Raw genomic sequence first — 19,753 nt, forward strand, 5'->3', positions numbered from 1 at the left:
TTTAGTATCCAAAACTTTGGCTTATAAAGACTTGATATATGTTTATAAATAATTATATTTCATTCCTTCCTTCTTTTCTCAGAGGCGAAGTCAGAATTTTAATTTGGTGTATTCTGAATTTTATAACAACGATTCAAGTGTCAATAATTGAGTTCTAAACTTAATATTATACATATTTAGTTATATTATTTAAACAAAAGTTACTGAGTTCGACTGAATCTGTACCCAGACTTCTAGCTCCGCGTCTACTCCTTCTCCGTTTCCCACGTTCTCTCCTACTTAAGAAAATAATATATGTCACCGACTTGTCTCTTCTTTGCTATTGCAGCAACAGAGGGTGCAAATGGGAATATGATTAATGCTTGAGCTGTCATTTAACATGTAACGTAGGATTTATTAGTATGATTGCTTGAGCAATTAGAAAAGTTTAAGTACTTTGACTTTGATTAATAATATTTAAAAAAATATTGAAATGGGAATTTAGATAATTATTTTTTAAGAATATTGAAACAGAGTAATCAAAATACAGTAATTACATGTGAAGGCGGAATTAGCGTTGAAAAAGTGCATGTGGAACAGGCGTCGATTGCGATTTTTGCTTCCTCTGTTGTCGCACGTCTATGGTTTTGGGGCGCTGCTGCAGCTTCAATAGCACCACTTCGATTACAATTTACAATTTACTACACAATGCGTTATAATGGAAATAAATTTAGGTGATGGGCCAAATAAACGAATTGATTATTAATTTGCATAAAGATTGCTTGAACTGAAATGAACTAGATCAAGATAAATAAGTAAATAAATAATGGCTCGTAACAATTAACCCAACTTGTCCAGCTTCAACCAAGAAACTAAAACGTGACTCGATGCAAATTATATTTGTATGTGTCTCTCATTTGTTTGCATGTGTAGTATTTCGATTGCAACTGTCGTGGGCAGGGGTGGACCCATATGAGTTCCAAGTATTTTAACTATAATCAAGGGTATTTTGAAGCTAAAAGGTGGATGAAGTGTAGTTTTGTACCATTTCGCAAGGATATTTTAGGCCCTTTCTAAATTACAAATTAACTTTACATTCTCATGTCCTATCATTATAATTAATAAAAGTTGAATAACATAGCTAACAAAATTATATCTACATTAATTTCTTGAGTAGTGTATATATATGTTAATTTCCTTTTCTATTTTTTATTTTCAAAAAATATCATGGCCTTAAAACTTTTACATTCTCATGTCCTATCATTATAATTAATAAAAGTTGAATAACATAGCTACAAAATTATAATCTACATAATTTCTTGAGTAGTGTATATATATGTTAATTTCCTTTTCTATTTTATTTTCAAAAATATCATGGCCTTAAAACTTTACATTCGTCATGTCCTATCATTATAATTAATAAAAGTTGAATAACATAGCTAACAAAATTATATCTACATTAATTTCTTGAGTAGTGTATATATATGTTAATTCCTTTTCTATTTTTATTTTCAAAAATATCCCGGCCTTAAAACTTTACATTCTCATGTCCTATCATTATAATTAATAAAAGTTGAATAACATAGCTACAAAATTATATCTACATAATCTCTTGAGTAGTGTATATATATATGTATGTTAATTTCCTTTTCTATTTTTATTTTCAAAAATATCCTGGCCTTAAAACATGATAAGTTAACCTTACAACAACAACAACAAAAACAAAAACAAAAAAAATAAAATTAACTAATCAAGTAAAAACTTTAAAGAATATTTAGTTATGAGTTAAAAGAGGAAAGAAGGACCATGTTATCAACATAACATAATTCAACTCTCCAAAACCTACAAAGAGAAGAAAAGAGTAAAATGAATCAGATTCCTTAGAAACTACAAAAAGAAGCAATAAAAAAAATTCTCAAGAAACTACAAAGAGAAGCAAAAGAGAAAAAATAATCATTTTTTCTAAAAAATTTCATGATTTGTATCATCAAGAATCTAAAAATGAAAATATTAAATGTATAATTGCAATAGAAAAGTCAAACATTCAAGAATGTCTAACATTAATATTCTCTAGAAACTACAAAGAGAAGCTTTAGAAAAATAAATCATTTTTTCTAAAAAAAACACATGATTCATATAATCAAGAATAAAAAAATAACAACTACATATATAATTACAATAGAAAAAAATGATAATTATATTATGCATGTCAAATCATTTTACCTCGTAAAATCAAATTATACAAGTATGTCTAACATTCTTATTTATACATCTCTCTCCTGCAAAATCAGATCAAAGAAGATAAAAAATTGACCAACCAAAGAGATAAATGATAAAGAATAAGAAAAATAATAATAAAATAATCATCATATATGTCTTAATTTTTTTTATAAGTGTGATTTTAAGGAGTTATAAATTTGTATATTAAATAATTTGAAGGTTATGAATATGAAAAATCGGGAGTTATAGACATTACTAAATGAATTAAGAGTTGAATTTATATAATTGAAGAGGTATGAATTAAGGAGATGATTTTATAAAATAAAATAATTAGAAAAAATTAGAGAAGATGTAAAAAAAAACACAAAACAGAAAAAAGATAAATAGGATCCTTGACCATTGATGGAAAAGCTCTACTGGACATACTACTAGTGATTCATGTGTAAACTAATAACTCTCGAAGCCATTCGAGTGGCGTTGTTATCAATTTAAGTACCATATGTTGATTGAAGCTTTCAGACCTCCATAAGATTGTTAACAGTGGCGGATCCAGAAATTTTATTTCATGGGTGCTCAATTATTTTTAGTTTGAGAATTGCTATATAAAATGGGTGTTTAGTTAATACATTTGAATGAATTATTAGATATTACAAACAAATATTAGTGTTAATTGCAAAAAGCAATGGGTGCTTAAGCACCCATAATCCATAACATACATCCGCCACTGGTTGTTAAGAGCCACTAACCAAAAGGAAGTTACTGCTGCCTGAGCTATCTAGAGCACATGAGTGTATTGCGAACAAGAAATTTGATAGTATGACCACCATCAAAATTCAGTATCTCAAGACACTTATGCAAAGCTGCATCATTTACCAACATCACTCATTCCTCCTCGTCATCAAGATACATGAGTTGGAATATCCCAGTCTACAGTTTAAACCTCTTAGAACAATCCTCATAGAGTTGGAAGCACCCTACTGAAAGGTCAAACTTAAATTTCAATATCTTCTCTGTAAGTGAATTTTTATTGACCCACTATCACCACAGTTCACCTCAATTTTAGAATGCTACTCTGCACCATGATTGTTAGAGCTTGATGAACTGTCATCCATCATCGACCCAGACCATTGGATGAATTTATCATGGCCGAAGAACGACTTGGTTATGTTCAATCACCCCACCATCATCATCCATTTCATTATTTTCTTTCATCTTACCGTCAACATCACCCATAATAATCATGGGATACGAGCATCAAAAAGTGAAATGACAATCAAAATTGTCCAAGGTGTCATGGTTCAATCCCTAACTCCTGCATCCTTCTTTTGTAAGGAAATATCCCACTGATGCATTTTCGAAATCAGTCAATGGCATCGCTTTCAAATTTGCATGTCTAGATGACCCTGCATCTAACGCTGCCAACTTGGATTTATAACAAAATTCAGACACAAAATTAGATCAAATAAGACAAATAATTGACCAACCAAAGAGACACATGACGAAGAATAAGAAAAATAAAAATAAAATAATTATTATATATATCTCAAAAAAGGGTTTTTTGTTTTTTTTCTTTTTAGTAGGGGCTGAGCAACACCGTCATGCCTTAACATTAATAACAAAATACGCAAAATACAAGGAGGGGACATAAAACCTTACCTCCAACCTATGGTGGTTCATAAATTAGCCATCCTACTAAGGCTAGCCAACTCATCCCCAATACTAGAAAAAGAAACCTAATAGCTATGCACCTAGAAGAGATGACTCCTCTCGATACAAAGAAATTAGGAAGAGAAAATGGCTAAAAGCTTCCCTAATCTATATCCAGATTTTCAACTACACACTTTAACTTTATGAGAGTCCTATCACCCCCCTGAAGTGTTTAAAACTGAAATTAATACCTCCCTAAATGCTTAGCTGACAGAGAGAGTGTATTTCACTCTCTTTGAGAGAGTGAACACAAAAAACAAGTATTAAAACTTTATTTTTAATATCTCTTTTAAAAATATATGTATTTTTATTTCTTATTTATTGTCTTTCTTCTCCATACCAAACAAATTCCTTCACCGATTCACCATTGTTGATTTCACACAAACTTTTAAACTCTTATGTAAAAAACTTTTAAGAACCAATCAATTCAATTAAAGATAAAATGACATGTATTTATATCATCCAAAAAAGAGATTTGGATCAGATTTGAAAAAAACAAATATCAAATTGGGTTTACATAAAATTCAAGTGAACTCCCAAATGAGAATGCTTTTTATTTTTTATTTTTCTCTTTGCTGCTCGACCAGCAGCCACCATCGTCGCATCCTCCGGCAAAACCCCTCCTCCTTTGGATCTTTTTAGTTTGGTTTTCAAGGTTCTCCGACAAGCAAAACTCGAATATTGCTTGACAAGCTCTTGCTATCAATATTTATCTTTGTTCCTCACAATTCAATAGGGATTTGAAATAATTAGGGGAAGAATTTACTTTAGGAATTTGAAGAAATTGGGAGAGTATAGGAGAAAGTGGAAAAGAATTATAATTTTTTTTTTTAAAATATAATAAATTAATCAATTTCCACCTATCAAATGTGTGAAGTTCATATGCCAATATAGATGTGGTTGTGGCTTTTCAAGGGTGTAATTATTACAGTTTTAAACAGTTCAGAGGGGTGATAGGACTCCCGTAGAGTTAAAGTGTGTAGTTGGAAATCTGGATATAGATTAAGGGGGCTTTTGATCATTTTCTCAACTAGGAAAGAATAAATAAGGGAGACTCTCCCTTTACAAGTTAAACAAGAAAAAGATAAAGCATACGAAAACTAGAAACATATCAAGAAGACAATAAAGGAGTACATGAGTGCACAAGTTTCGAAGCAAACTGAAGCGCGGATCATGGTGGCTTTTTATCCTAATAGTCTTCCTTCGTTTGAGGCTAGCCAGACCAATCTTGTCCAGTTTGTAGTAACCTTTAACATCGTGAGGAAGCTGATGGGTAGTAGTGTAATGACTTGGAGAAGTAAGTGTATAACTATGCTTAGATAAATCATTTGCGGTGAAATTAACTTCTCGATAGGAATGCAAGTGAAGGAGTGGAACACTCTCGTAATCTCCACTAGCCACTGGTTAAAATTATGAAGGTTCCACGGGGGCTTCATCTGATGTCTAACCCATTTAGAGAGCAATTCAGAATCTACTTCAAGAATGACATGTTGAAAGCCTTGTTGCACACACCAGCGAAGTCCATAAATAGCAGCCTCCAGTTCCGCTTGATAGTTAGTTCCTACTCCCAATGAAAAGAGGTTTTTATAAGCATGATTTTAAGGAGTTATAAATTTGTATATTAAATAATTTGAAGGTTATGAATATAAAAGGTTAGGAGATATAGACTTTACTAAATTAATTAAGAGATGAATTTATTTAATTGAAGAGGTATGAATTAAGAAGATGATTTTATAAAATAAAATAATTAAAAAATATTAGAGAAAATGTCAAAAAAATCACAAAAAAGATAAATAGGATCTTTGGCGTTTGATGGAAAAGCTCTACCGGACATACTACTAGTGATTCATGTGTAAACTAGCAACTCTAGAAATCATCCGAGTGACATTATCATTTTAAGTACCAGCTATTGATTGAAGCTTTCGGACCTGCATGAGGCTGTTAAGAGCCACTAGCCAAAAAATAGTTATTGTTGCCTGAGCTAATTAGAGCATAAAATGTATCATGAACAAGAAATTTGATAGTATGACCACCACCAAAATTCGGTATCTCAAGACACTCATGCAAATCTATATTATTTACCAACATCGCCTATTCCTCTTCACCATCAAGACACTTGAGTAGGAATGTCCCAATTTGTAGTTTAAACCTCTTAGCACATCCTCCTAGGGTTGGAAAAAACTTGCTTAGAGGTCAAACTTAAATATAATTATATCTTATTTACAAGTGACTTTCACAGTAATTGTTGACCCACTATCACCACAATTCACCTCAACTTTAGAAAGCTTCTCTGCACTATGACCGCGAGAGCTTGTTGAACGGTCATTCAACATCAACTTAGACATATTAGATGAATCTGTCATGGTCGAAAAGTTAGCCTGCTTATGTTTAGTCACCCCACCATCACCATCAATTTCATTATCTCCTTTCATGTTAGTGTTAACATCAACCCTAACAGTCATGGGATACGAATATCTAGAAGTGAAATGATAGTCAAAATTGTCCAAGGCGTCATTTTTCAATCCCCAACTTCTGCATCTAAGTCTATTTACTGGGCTGGGCGGCCCAATCCGACTCATTATTTTTTTGTTAATGATACACCGAACCTGATCCTCCCAATAATGGATAGGACTGGTATCGATCAAAATAGTGAAAAAAGACAAAAACTGGACCGCGCTTGGTTAGGGGTTTGCTACCGTGCCCGATTTACAATAATGGGCCGAACCGACCATTATTTTTTAGTCATTTTTATTAATTATTAATTTGAAAGTTTGGTGCAATTAACAATATAGTATATTGTTATCTATTTAATTTTGTTATAATTAAAACTATTTATGACAAATATACTAAATATACGTATAATGTATACCAAACAAACATAGTAGAATACTTGCATTATATTATACCAAATTGTCGGAAGACGAAAATAAAGAAAGAACCGTAAAATTGATGAAATGTTGAAAACTTCCATTGAATATTGTTAATTGCAAAATATAATATAAAAATTGCTATCACAAGAGAGAATTGAGAAAATGAGAAAGAATTATAATGTATACCAAACAGACATATAGACACACTATATACTATCTATTATAGTAGAATACTTACATTATATTATACCAAATTGTTAGAAGACAAAAATAAAGAAAGAACCGTAAAATTGATGAAATATTGAACACTTAAAAGTTGAAAAAACTTCCATTGAATATTGTTAATTGCAAAATATAATATAAAATTGCTATCATAGGAGAGAATTGAGAAAATGAGAAAGAATTAGAAGATTTGATTTAGGAAAAATAAAGAAATGTGTAGCTATCTATAGAAAAAAATTGTGTATTAATTTTATGTTTTTAAATGTCATTTTGGCCATTTTTTTCTCCAGAAAGTGGATAGCCGTTGGCCAACGGATATCACCTACATTTTAATTCTTTTTAATTTTAGTTTTTTTAATTACTGGACCGGTCCAGAGCAATTCACTATTGAACCGTGTATCGGTTTCTTACCGGCTTGTGAGAGAAAATAATCTGGACCGGCCCACCCCACTAATATAGGGGTCAGCTTCCGGTTTGGGCCTTATCGGGACAATTTTAATGAGCTAAAATTGGACGGGCCGACCCAATTGACATGTTTATCTATATCCTTCTTTTGTAAAGAAAGATCTCAATGATGCATTTACGAAATCAGTCAATGGCATCACATTCAAATTTGCAGGTCCGGATGACCCTGCATCTAACACTGCCACCTTGGATTCATAACAAAATTTAGACACAATATCAAATCAAAGAAGACAAAAATATGGACCAACCAAAGAGACAAATAATGAAGAATAAGAAAAATGAAAATAAAATAATCATTAAATATGTCTCAAAAGAGGTTTTTATAAGTGTGAATTTAAGGAGTTGTAAATTTGTATATTAAATAATTTGAAGGTTATGAATATGGAAGATTAGGAGTTATATACATTACTAAATTAATTAAGAGTTGAATTCAAGTAATTGAAGAGTTATGAATTAAGAATATGATTTTATAAAATAAAATAATTAGAAAAAAATAAAGAAAATGTCAAAAAAATCACAAAAAATATAAACATGATATTTGGCCATTAAGAGGTGCCACATCACTCATTTTTTCATCTAGCTTTATATATATTGATTGATTGATGATTGATTTGTTGATCTTATCGGATATTCATGAAGTTCAAGTAAATTATTGGCTTGTGCGTTGCTATTTCCTCTTGTTATGACACTTGAGTTTCTTATTATACTAAAAAGTTTTGTTAAAACTAAGTAGAACAACTACTAGAGTTAGAGTTAAACGTGTTTAACACAATTGCAAACTAAAGTGTTTGAAAATAGTTCAAAATCTATCAGGTCAAACCATCCTGATAATAAATCAAACATGAGGAACATCTAGTACTTACTCCTCGTTAGGGTGTACATAGTCAAAGTTGGTTCAAAATTTTCAAATATCAAATCAAATGAAAGATCTAGTTTTTATATTTATACTAGATTGTGTTGCCCGTGCTATGCACGGGCCCAATAATATGAAAGGTATGTTTTGGTTGCGTGGATAAAGGAATAAGTTTTTTTATGACAAACTTGTACTTTCTTTGACGCTATTTAAGACATAATAAGAGTACCCACATACAACATATGAGGTTCAGTGAATTTCAACACTATGAAAAACATAAGACAAGTGAGAGAGAAGCATATTGTCGTAAGATCACAAAGAACCAGAATTAACACTTTGAAAGAAAAAAAGAGCAGCAGTAAACATTTGTGTTCATTTTTATTTTTGTGTAATATATGCCATTATCAATCATTGCTTGTAGGATCTCTAGTATTCCCAGCGATGAAATAGTCCATATTAGTGACAGCAAAAGTTGTTGTCGTTTGCTCAAACCTAATATAAATCAAAAAAGGAAACATTATAATAGCAAACCAAATTAGTAATACTACAAATAAACTTGAGGGGTGGGTTGAAGTATGCAGGTGGAAAATATAAGAAGCAGTACCAATATGCAGCTGCTCAAGTATAATAATCATGTACCCATCGAAATTTAGCATACCGCAAGAGAAACAACCGATTATAACAAAAAAGAAGCACAATTCTTTTTCAGTAACTTCAGAATTCAAAACTAACTAATATTTAGAGCAATAGCTATTAGTTCTGTTATGTATTGTGCTGTCATATTCCTCCTATTTGGTGCGGAAAAGTCTAATATATAACATTTTCACTGTTTGGCTATGTACAGATCAATAACTGGGGAATACCTGTGCTTTCCACTTGAGTTGAGTTAGTTAAGGATTTAAGGTATAGACAATCATAGTAGATTTGTGGACAAATGGTTGGCATAACAAAGTCTGACTGTATTTAGTATATGAGAGAGCAGCTCCAGAGTTTATGAAAGCGTATACATCAAGTGAGAAAATAGATAAGGTACCTGTGACCACGACTGGGGATTCCTCTAAATCTTGTTGACCGCCTAGTCTATTCATATGGTTTGGACCGGCACTTGAATCAGTGTCTCGTGAAAACAAAAGAAGCAGAAGGGGAACTGAGAAAAATAAAAGAAATTTTGGGTAAAAAGATACCTGAGTTTGTAACTAAGAGATGAACTCGTCTGGAAGCAGAGAAGGAAGGAGAAGATAAGCTGACAAACAAAAAATAGATAATTTATTATGATTGTTAAATGGGGAAACTATGCAAGACAATAGTAAAAGATGAACTATGATAATTAAAATAAACAAATGTATGTGTAACCACCAATTAGAATGGCGTGGACGGAACAACAGAGTTATTAGTTTAGTGTAAGAGCAGTAGACCAATGGTTTTCCAAAGAAGAAGATATATGAATAAGATGGCAAAAAGAGTGAAAATCACTATTATAAACAGGATACTGTAGACCTAAGTTGTGGGGACTCTTCATTTTTGTTGCCGCAATCGTGTTGAATTCTCCAAAAATATAGTACTTTTGAAGAATCAGAAGTACTATATTTCAATAGTAAAGAATACCAAAAGAATTGAAATATAAAGTTATGAATAGAAAACAATTGATAATGTGTATATGATCTTACTTGTACTAATCTTGCTTTTTCTGCTATTCCTCAAGTTAATCAATTACGGGTGCTGTCTTTTTTACGTTTGGACAATTTTCATCTTTGAGCTACCACAGGATGCAAAGGAGACAGAATTGGAGAATCTTCTGAGATGGTTACCAGGTTATGATTTTTGTGGAGCTAAAAGACCAACCAAAAATTAAGGATCTTCAGAAAATTCGCAAACAGTGGACTAAAAATCAATAGAAATGATTAAAAAATGATACATCTGCAAATTTGAGGGAGTCATCAAAGTTCATGTGATCCAAAATATTCTTCCTTTTCAAAGAAAATCAGTGAAGTGCTTCCAAAATATTCCTCTTCGCTTTGCTAAACATTTCAGCGCAAATTTACAAACAATGTGAGTAAGTAGTTTGCCAAATTAACAACTATTCTGGCTCTAAGGAATTATTTTTTTTCCATCATGGTTTTACTTTTAATTCCTAATGTTCTGACAGGGTGGTTTAAATAACGCTTAGTATCAAAGTATAAGATATTTCAATTTTCCACTGCTACCATACCTTAGGAAATCTGATTTCAGTTTATCAAGTTCTTTTCATTGGACATGTATTCAAAAGAATAAGGTTGACTCGCCTGTTCATATACCTGCTTTTAACAAAGAAATCAACTTCAATTGATTTCTCGCCTGTTCATATATCTTCTGACAGGGTGGTCAACTACTTGATTTACACAGCAGACAATTTCATAGAAATTTAAATTCAAAATTATCAATCGACACAATTTTAGAGTATGTAAACTTAAGACAGTGGGAACACACCTTCATTAATCTTCTGAAGCACCTCAAAGTCCATGCTTGGCGTGCCTACTTTCTTTTGAAACATTTCCGGTCGTTTTGGTAGACGGCGATGGAAGCAGGAATAAACTGAAGGTTAAACGTTTACTTTGTAGTGTAAATTATGTGCAGGGAAAAAATATGACTATAATTTATACAAATAAAAGTAAAATACCTGTATCATAATGGTGGACTGATCTATAGGACTTTGTCAAATCTGAGGGCAGGCTTTTCTGATGGAAGAGGCACAGTCAAAAGGATTTAGGGGCATCCAAGGATGGTTTCATGTGAATGCTTTTTGAATGATTTCGTTGTAGACTATGTTGTATGTTGAATGATCATCGTCATCATCTGGTGTTGGTGGGCGAATTAATATTTTTATACAATTGGAACTTCTTGCTCTTGATAAAGCCACATACAGTTGTCCATGTGAGAAAACAGGTTCTCGTAAATAAATTCCAACAAAGTCCAATGTTTGACCTTGAGCTTTATTTATTGTCATAGCAAAACATAAGCGTAAAGGATATTGTGTTCTTTTAAAAGGAACAGGCAATTTTTCATCTGCAGATGATAATAATGGTATTCTTGGAATAAATACATGCTTGTTTTTGAAATCTCCAGTTGCAATTGTTGCACTGATAACATGTTTTTGAAGATCATTACATATAAGTCTAGTACCATTGCATAAGCCCTCACAAGGATTTAGATTTCTTAGTAACATGACAGGGCAATATTTTTTTAATGTCAATTTGTGGGGAGGCAAACCAGCTGGATGTAGGGTGTGTAGAAAATCTTCATATTGACTTTGATCATTCGGTTCAATAGTCTCATCAAATGAAACATATGTTTTAGGATCACCAGGAAATTGAGTTATAAGCAAATCATTCATTTGATCAACGAAGTCATTTTTTGTCGTCAAAATTACACGAGAGGTCATAGAAGATACATTAGAAGTACATGTATGTAGATCCGGATAAGTTAGTCTAAATAGGACATCTAATGATTCATTTTCAGAAATAAAAGGTATAATAAAGCAATGGGGTATTTGAATTTTATCATTATCATGTACTTTTTCTTTTCCATTTCCAATTCTTAGCAAGTACTCACAAAATGTGGGGTCTGTTTTTGCTCGCATATTGTCAGATAATCGCAATTTTTCAAGCTGATTCCAAATTTCAGAAAACAGTAAACTCTCTCGAATGAAATCATCCTTTTTTCCACTGCGAACAACAGGAAGAGTTTGTCTAAAATCACCACCAAAGACAACGACTTTTCCACCAAATAAGATATTTGTGTCCATTAAATCTCTCAAGAGAATATCAAAAGCTTCTAGCAGTCCTTTTTTGGCCATAGATACTTCATCCCATACGATTAATTTGGCATCACGTATTAAAGCTGCTAGTGAGCTTTGTTTACTGATGTTACAACAAAAATTTTGATCTATTTCAATGGGAAACTTAAAGCGAGAGTGAGCAGTTCGTCCTCCTGGGAGGATCGAAGCTGCGACACCTGAACTTGCTGTTGCTAAGGCAACAAAACCTCTTGACCGTACAGCAGCTAATAAGGCACGATATAAAAAAGTTTTACCTGTTCCTCCAGGTCCATCAACAAAAAAAGCTCCTGATTTGTTGGAAAATATTCTATCAAGGATTGTATCATATGCTATTCGTTGTTGGGTATTTAATTTTGTCTGTAGCAACAAATCCTCTTCTGCAACAATAATGTTTCTCTCAAACAAACATTCAGTAGCTTCTTTGACATCTGTTGAAGATTTTACTGTCTCTGCAATCAATTTATATTCGTTAATATCATGTCCCATCAAATGCAAAAAGTCATTAATATGATTTAAAGTCAGGTAAGTAATATTTTTTGGATTCATGTTAGGTAGAATTTGAAAGTCTTCTGACATTGGAGCTTCAAATTGTTTCCAAATTTCTGCTGGATTGGCAGGATTACAATAGACCAGTAATGTTGCAAACAAACGTCTTAAACTATATGGCATTTGGTAAGTGACAGCCTCAGACATACATTCCACTAAGTTGTTATCACAATGTAACAAGCCTCTTTTTTCTGCAGACTCTCTAAATGTACTACAGTATTCAGCACCTACTTTAAGTAAATCCTCATATGATTTTGGTCCTCTAACATTCATGAGTAATAATCTAAGGTAATATCTTTCTCCTTCTGTTGGATGACATGTTACAACACGGCCAATAACAGAACGTTGTTTTCGACGTGTCCACATTTTGTCTTTTGTTGACCATACAAAGTATTCAGGAAATTCTTTATATAATAATGATAGTTGCATAGCATCAATGTTTGTTCTATTCATAGCAAAAAATTCAGTTAACATTGTTTTTCCGATCATCGGATTATTTAGAATTTTATCTACCTTGTCAATACTCTTAAAGGAAACAAATTGTTGTCCTTGTAAATGTAACTGAAGGTGATAGACAGATGGAGTCATTTCACTGATTGGAAATTTAAATAATCGCCAGGCTGCCTCAGGAGGTGAAACCCACCTACCAGATTGGTATTCTTTTATTTCATCTACGTCAGTATCTATATTACTATCATGTATTTGAAAAGTAATTTTATCATGTCCTTTACAAATATATTTGTAGATATATTTGACTACTTTGATATCAGAACAAACTTCAACATTCATATGACAATTATACTTGCATAACAAGAAAGGATTATATGGAACAACCCATGAATTGTCTAGGAAAATGCCCTTCTTTTTGACACATTCTTTGGTTTTTCTCCGCTTGTATATTGGATATGAATTCTTTCCTTTGGATGTTCGTTCAGCAAAATCTTTTGGATATTTGAATTTGCACTTACCTTTTTGTTTCATGCAACTATTTGTGGGATTTAATTTTCCACAAGGGCCATGCATCATATGTTTGATAACAAATGAGTATAAATCATGATCTACAACAGAATCAGGAAGTTCAGCACATACAAATTTATCATAAGATTCAGGAGTTAGCAATTTGTGTTCATTAGCAAGTATAATAAGGAAATGAGCATGTGGAAGACCACGTTTTTGAAACTCTATAGTATACATAAAAGCAGCAACCTTTCCAAAAATTTGTCTTTTTAATATATCTTTTTTTAATTGTTCTACTTTTGCTCTAAAAACTCTACTAACCAAATCGGGTCTGTTTTGTACTTCATCATTGAGTAGTAGTTGTTCTTTTATTTCTGGCCAAGATGGGTTGCATGTCATTGTTATGAATAAATCAGGTTTTCCAAAGTATTGCACCAATGCAATGGCGTTGAAAAGAATAAGGGATTTTTTGGGGAACCATCCCAGCCATAATAATAATTTACTAATTGAGCTCTATTACTATGAGTATAAATTCGAATATGTGGTGTAGAAATAGGGTGAGTAGAGTCTTCTTCAACCCATATTGCAGCGATTTCTGAGGCAGTGGGTAAATTATGTGTTCTTTGATCCTGGTATTCTTTTATTTCATCTACGTCAGTATCTATATTACTATCATGTATTTGAAAAGTAATTTTATCATGTCCTTTACAAATATATTTGTAGATATATTTGACTACTTTGATATCAGAACAAACTTCAACATTCATATGACAATTATACTTGCATAACAAGAAAGGATTATATGGAACAACCCATGAATTGTCTAGGAAAATGCCCTTCTTTTTGACACATTCTTTGGTTTTTCTCCGCTTGTATATTGGATATGAATTCTTTCCTTTGGATGTTCGTTCAGCAAAATCTTTTGGATATTTGAATTTGCACTTACCTTTTTGTTTCATGCAACTATTTGTGGGATTTAATTTTCCACAAGGGCCATGCATCATATGTTTGATAACAAATGAGTATAAATCATGATCTACAACAGAATCAGGAAGTTCAGCACATACAAATTTATCATAAGATTCAGGAGTTAGCAATTTGTGTTCATTAGCAAGTATAATAAGGAAATGAGCATGTGGAAGACCACGTTTTTGAAACTCTATAGTATACATAAAAGCAGCAACCTTTCCAAAAATTTGTCTTTTTAATATATCTTTTTTTAATTGTTCTACTTTTGCTCTAAAAACTCTACTAACCAAATCGGGTCTGTTTTGTACTTCATCATTGAGTAGTAGTTGTTCTTTTATTTCTGGCCAAGATGGGTTGCATGTCATTGTTATGAATAAATCAGGTTTTCCAAAGTATTGCACCAATGCAATGGCGTCCATATATCGTCGATGCATGTCTCTTGGTCCTCCTATAAAAGTAACAGGTAGGAAATTTTTCTTTCCAATATTTGAAGCTTCCCTTTCTCCACATCTTAATATATCAAGAATCCCTTGCAAGACTTCGATTCTACATAAATCCTGGTTGAATGAGAAAAAGTCTAATCTTTGTGTTTCAACTTTTATATAAATATCAACTATAAATTGTTGAAATATTCTTCCACAATGTACTACCTGATTTGTTTCATCTTCTCTAATTTGGAATTTGTAACAGTAATACTCTCGGCAAGATATTGCATCTCTTTTTCTTTTTCCTTTTTGCAATGATTGAGCTTCCATATCAAGAAAACCATCTATTGAACACATATTTGATATACTGGGCAACTGCTCATGTTCACAGTGAGCTTTATTTCTTCTCATATTATTTGTTTGCAAGATTCTTTTGATTCCACAGTGCCATCCATTTTCTCCAAATGGAAATAATAATGGATATTGTAGTGGATCATAGCAGCCATAATAATAATTTACTAATTGAGCTCTATTACTATGAGTATAAATTCGAATATGTGGTGTAGAAATAGGGTGAGTAGAGTCTTCTTCAACCCATATTGCAGCGATTTCTGAGGCAGTGGGTAAATTATGTGTTCTTTGATCCAAAGTTGAGTCACATTTAAGTGCAATGTAAAAATCAGATAAGTCTGAAACATTGAAGAGAGATCTTAGGAAAATACTATATGGGTTAACTTTTAGTATGTCCATTAGTTTTTGAACTATTGACTGGTCAATTTTATTTGAGCAGGCCATTCTATTGGGCAGTTCATTATCATGATCATAAAAGTATAACTGCAAATTTTTGGGTTTGTCATTTGAAGGAATCAAATCATCTATAAAATGGTACATTTTTCCCTGAACTTTGAATGTGTAAACACCAGAGTTTCTTTTCGCTAGTTCTTTATCGTACTTAACACCCAATGAAGTAAATGCAAACATATTATTGTACGTTCTAATATAAGTTCGAAAATTTTTGGACTCCTCAGTTTTTGCAAAGTATAGGTTTGATAATTCAGTTGGCATTTTATATGATGTCAGTCTTATTGAACCATTACTACAACAAAATCCAAGAGGTTCATACTCAAATTTTTTGGCATTACAATATTGACAGTTGGAAGCCTTTTTTAAAGCAAGATATTCACTCCGGTGGTTGGTTGTGGCCAGATATACTCCTTTTGTTTTTCTAGTATCTGAGTTTTTAAGAAAGATCATTATAAGTAAAGAGAGCACCAATATTGAGGAAGAGAGGACATTACTGTATTGTAAGATTTGTGCGGACCTTTGGTTGGAATTGTATTTTGGATCTGAAGAGCTTGGTTAGATGTGTTGGATACGCTCCCTTATATGCAAAAAGTTGTATGTTACAATAGCGTATATACAATATTCCACAGTTGAAAAATATTCTGTAAAGACAAAGTTACCTGTTTCACTAATGACAGAGGACGTGCATAAATCCTTTCCTTTTTCTTTGTTATTGTCTGATGTGGTCACAGATAGCTGAGGACGGGCAGCTGGGACAAAGAGTAGTTACGATAATTAAAGTTGCAAATCAAGTATTGATAGATGCACAACACACAAGCAGAATAGAAGTATTTGAATATCCGTGTTTCGAACCTTTTTGAACAACCGGAAGTGGCTCTCGTATGGTAAGAGCAACCTGTTTTGGGACTGGTGAACTGCACCAAGATGATGTTGGTTGCTCGGGGACAGCAAGTGTTGAATTTTGAAGGATATGAGATATTTCGCTATATGTATTACGGCAAATTATATAGTAGAAATATAGTAGAAATCTAAGCCAGTAGAATTGCTCCACTTGGGCATAAACTCTCTTTTATAATATATAGAAAATGTACAAAACTTGTGAGCAATATTAATTAATTATATAGTAGAAATATAGTAGAAATCTAAGCCAGTAGAATTGCTCCACTTGGGCATAAACTCTCTTTTATAATATATAGAAAATGTACAAAACTTGTGAGCAATATTAATTAATTATATAGTAGAAATATAGTAGAAATCTAAGCCAGTAGAATTGCTCCACTTGGGCATAAACTCTCTTTTATAATATATAGAAAATGTACAAAACTTGTGAGCAATATTAATTAATTATATAGTAGAAATATAGTAGAAATCTAAGCCAGTAGAATTGCTCCACTTGGGCATAAACTCTCTTTTATAATATATAGAAAATGTACAAAACTTGTGAGCAATATTAATTAATTATATAGTAGAAATATAGTAGAAATCTAAGCCAGTAGAATTGCTCCACTTGGGCATAAACTCTCTTTTATAATATATAGAAAATGTACAAAACTTGTGAGCAATATTAATTAATTATATAGTAGAAATATAGTAGAAATCTAAGCCAGTAGAATTGCTCCACTTGGGCATAAACTCTCTTTTATAATATATAGAAAATGTACAAAACTTGTGAGCAATATTAATTAATTATATAGTAGAAATATAGTAGAAATCTAAGCCAGTAGAATTGCTCCACTTGGGCATAAACTCTCTTTTATAATATATAGAAAATGTACAAAACTTGTGAGCAATATTAATTAATTATATAGTAGAAATATAGTAGAAATCTAAGCCAGTAGAATTGCTCCACTTGGGCATAAACTCTCTTTTATAATATATAGAAAATGTACAAAACTTGTGAGCAATATTAATTAATTATATAGTAGAAATATAGTAGAAATCTAAGCCAGTAGAATTGCTCCACTTGGGCATAAACTCTCTTTTATAATATATAGAAAATGTACAAAACTTGTGAGCAATATTAATTAATTATATAGTAGAAATATAGTAGAAATCTAAGCCAGTAGAATTGCTCCACTTGGGCATAAACTCTCTTTTATAATATATAGAAAATGTACAAAACTTGTGAGCAATATTAATTAATTATATAGTAGAAATATAGTAGAAATCTAAGCCAGTAGAATTGCTCCACTTGGGCATAAACTCTCTTTTATAATATATAGAAAATGTACAAAACTTGTGAGCAATATTAATTAATTATATAGTAGAAATATAGTAGAAATCTAAGCCAGTAGAATTGCTCCACTTGGGCATAAACTCTCTTTTATAATATATAGAAAATGTACAAAACTTGTGAGCAATATTAATTAATTATATAGTAGAAATATAGTAGAAATCTAAGCCAGTAGAATTGCTCCACTTGGGCATAAACTCTCTTTTATAATATATAGAAAATGTACAAAACTTGTGAGCAATATTAATTAATTATATAGTAGAAATATAGTAGAAATCTAAGCCAGTAGAATTGCTCCACTTGGGCATAAACTCTCTTTTATAATATATAGAAAATGTACAAAACTTGTGAGCAATATTAATTAATTATATAGTAGAAATATAGTAGAAATCTAAGCCAGTAGAATTGCTCCACTTGGGCATAAACTCTCTTTTATAATATATAGAAAATGTACAAAACTTGTGAGCAATATTAATTAATTATATAGTAGAAATATAGTAGAAATCTAAGCCAGTAGAATTGCTCCACTTGGGCATAAACTCTCTTTTATAATATATAGAAAATGTACAAAACTTGTGAGCAATATTAATTAATTATATAGTAGAAATATAGTAGAAATCTAAGCCAGTAGAATTGCTCCACTTGGGCATAAACTCTCTTTTATAATATATAGAAAATGTACAAAACTTGTGAGCAATATTAATTAATTATATAGTAGAAATATAGTAGAAATCTAAGCCAGTAGAATTGCTCCACTTGGGCATAAACTCTCTTTTATAATATATAGAAAATGTACAAAACTTGTGAGCAATATTAATTAATTATATAGTAGAAATATAGTAGAAATCTAAGCCAGTAGAATTGCTCCACTTGGGCATAAACTCTCTTTTATAATATATAGAAAATGTACAAAACTTGTGAGCAATATTAATTAATTATATAGTAGAAATATAGTAGAAATCTAAGCCAGTAGAATTGCTCCACTTGGGCATAAACTCTCTTTTATAATATATAGTAAAACTAAATCAAGTCAAATTAATAATAGTCGAGTTTTTCAAATTTCTATCATTTTTTAAAAATATTTTTTAATCTTTTAAATAATAGAGAAAATGATCACACCGAACTTTGAAAAACTTCTAGGGTTAAACTGAAAATAAAATAAATAAATAAAAAGACAAAATACCTTAAAGATCCCTAATTGCATATCCAAATTATCATTAGTCTTAATATCTCATGAACTTGGCTATTTGATAACCTTAACTCCTCCTCCCGGACGATCTCATCCTACCATAGTGATACACTCGCATGTCATATAGATTTGTTTTTTTTTACAGAAGTGTCACCTTTTATTATATATATATACCTTTAAAAATTTATTAAATTTTTAGTGTAAATTTTTCTGGGTCAAATTAGTAAAAAAAATACTTGGCCATAACTCAACTTTTGAGGTGATTTATTGGCTCAAAATAGCGAAGTTTGTCATTTTTAATATAAATTTTGCCCCAAAAAATACATTATCAAAATTGCTAATTATTATATTTAAATACAATATAATAAGAGAAACTTCATTATTATGTAGGATTTTTTTATTTTACTAAAATAAAAAGTTGTAATCAGATATTTATTTTAATAATAAGATTTACCCTGAAAAAAATTACTTGCGAATTGGATTGAATTTAATTATGATAA

General features: G+C 31.3%; 1 protein-coding gene across 1 annotated transcript; it reads right to left on the reverse strand.

Moving 5' to 3' along the window:
• Positions 1-8,547: 8,547 nt before the first annotated feature.
• Positions 8,548-19,268, reverse strand: LOC107060873 (ATP-dependent DNA helicase PIF1-like). Its single transcript, XM_015309347.1, has 9 exons — positions 19,248-19,268; positions 16,684-16,897; positions 16,491-16,580; positions 16,349-16,408; positions 10,973-12,579; positions 10,783-10,887; positions 9,501-9,559; positions 9,350-9,396; positions 8,548-8,808 (listed from the first exon to the last, which is right to left on the reverse strand). The coding sequence occupies exons 1-5, from the start codon at positions 19,266-19,268 to the stop codon at positions 11,081-11,083; spliced, it is 1,884 nt and encodes a 627-aa protein (XP_015164833.1). The 3' UTR covers positions 8,548-8,808; positions 9,350-9,396; positions 9,501-9,559; positions 10,783-10,887; positions 10,973-11,080.
• Positions 19,269-19,753: the final 485 nt, after the last annotated feature.

This window comes from Solanum tuberosum, unplaced genomic scaffold, assembly GCF_000226075.1.
Source record: "Solanum tuberosum cultivar DM 1-3 516 R44 unplaced genomic scaffold, SolTub_3.0 scf00102, whole genome shotgun sequence".
Taxonomy (NCBI): Eukaryota; Viridiplantae; Streptophyta; class Magnoliopsida; order Solanales; family Solanaceae; genus Solanum; species Solanum tuberosum.

Bases quoted from the DNA above. Each gene is read 5' to 3' on its own strand.
- LOC107060873 (XM_015309347.1), bottom strand. From the start codon at position 19,268: ATGCAATTAGGGATCTTTAAG. The intron at 16,898-19,247 runs GTATTTTGTCTT...ATATTATAAAAG, and splicing joins TGCAATTAGGGATCTTTAAG to AGAGTTTATGCCCAAGTGGA. The intron at 12,580-16,348 runs GTCCGCACAAAT...AATTGATTGCAG, and splicing joins AAATACAATTCCAACCAAAG to AGACAGTAAAATCTTCAACA.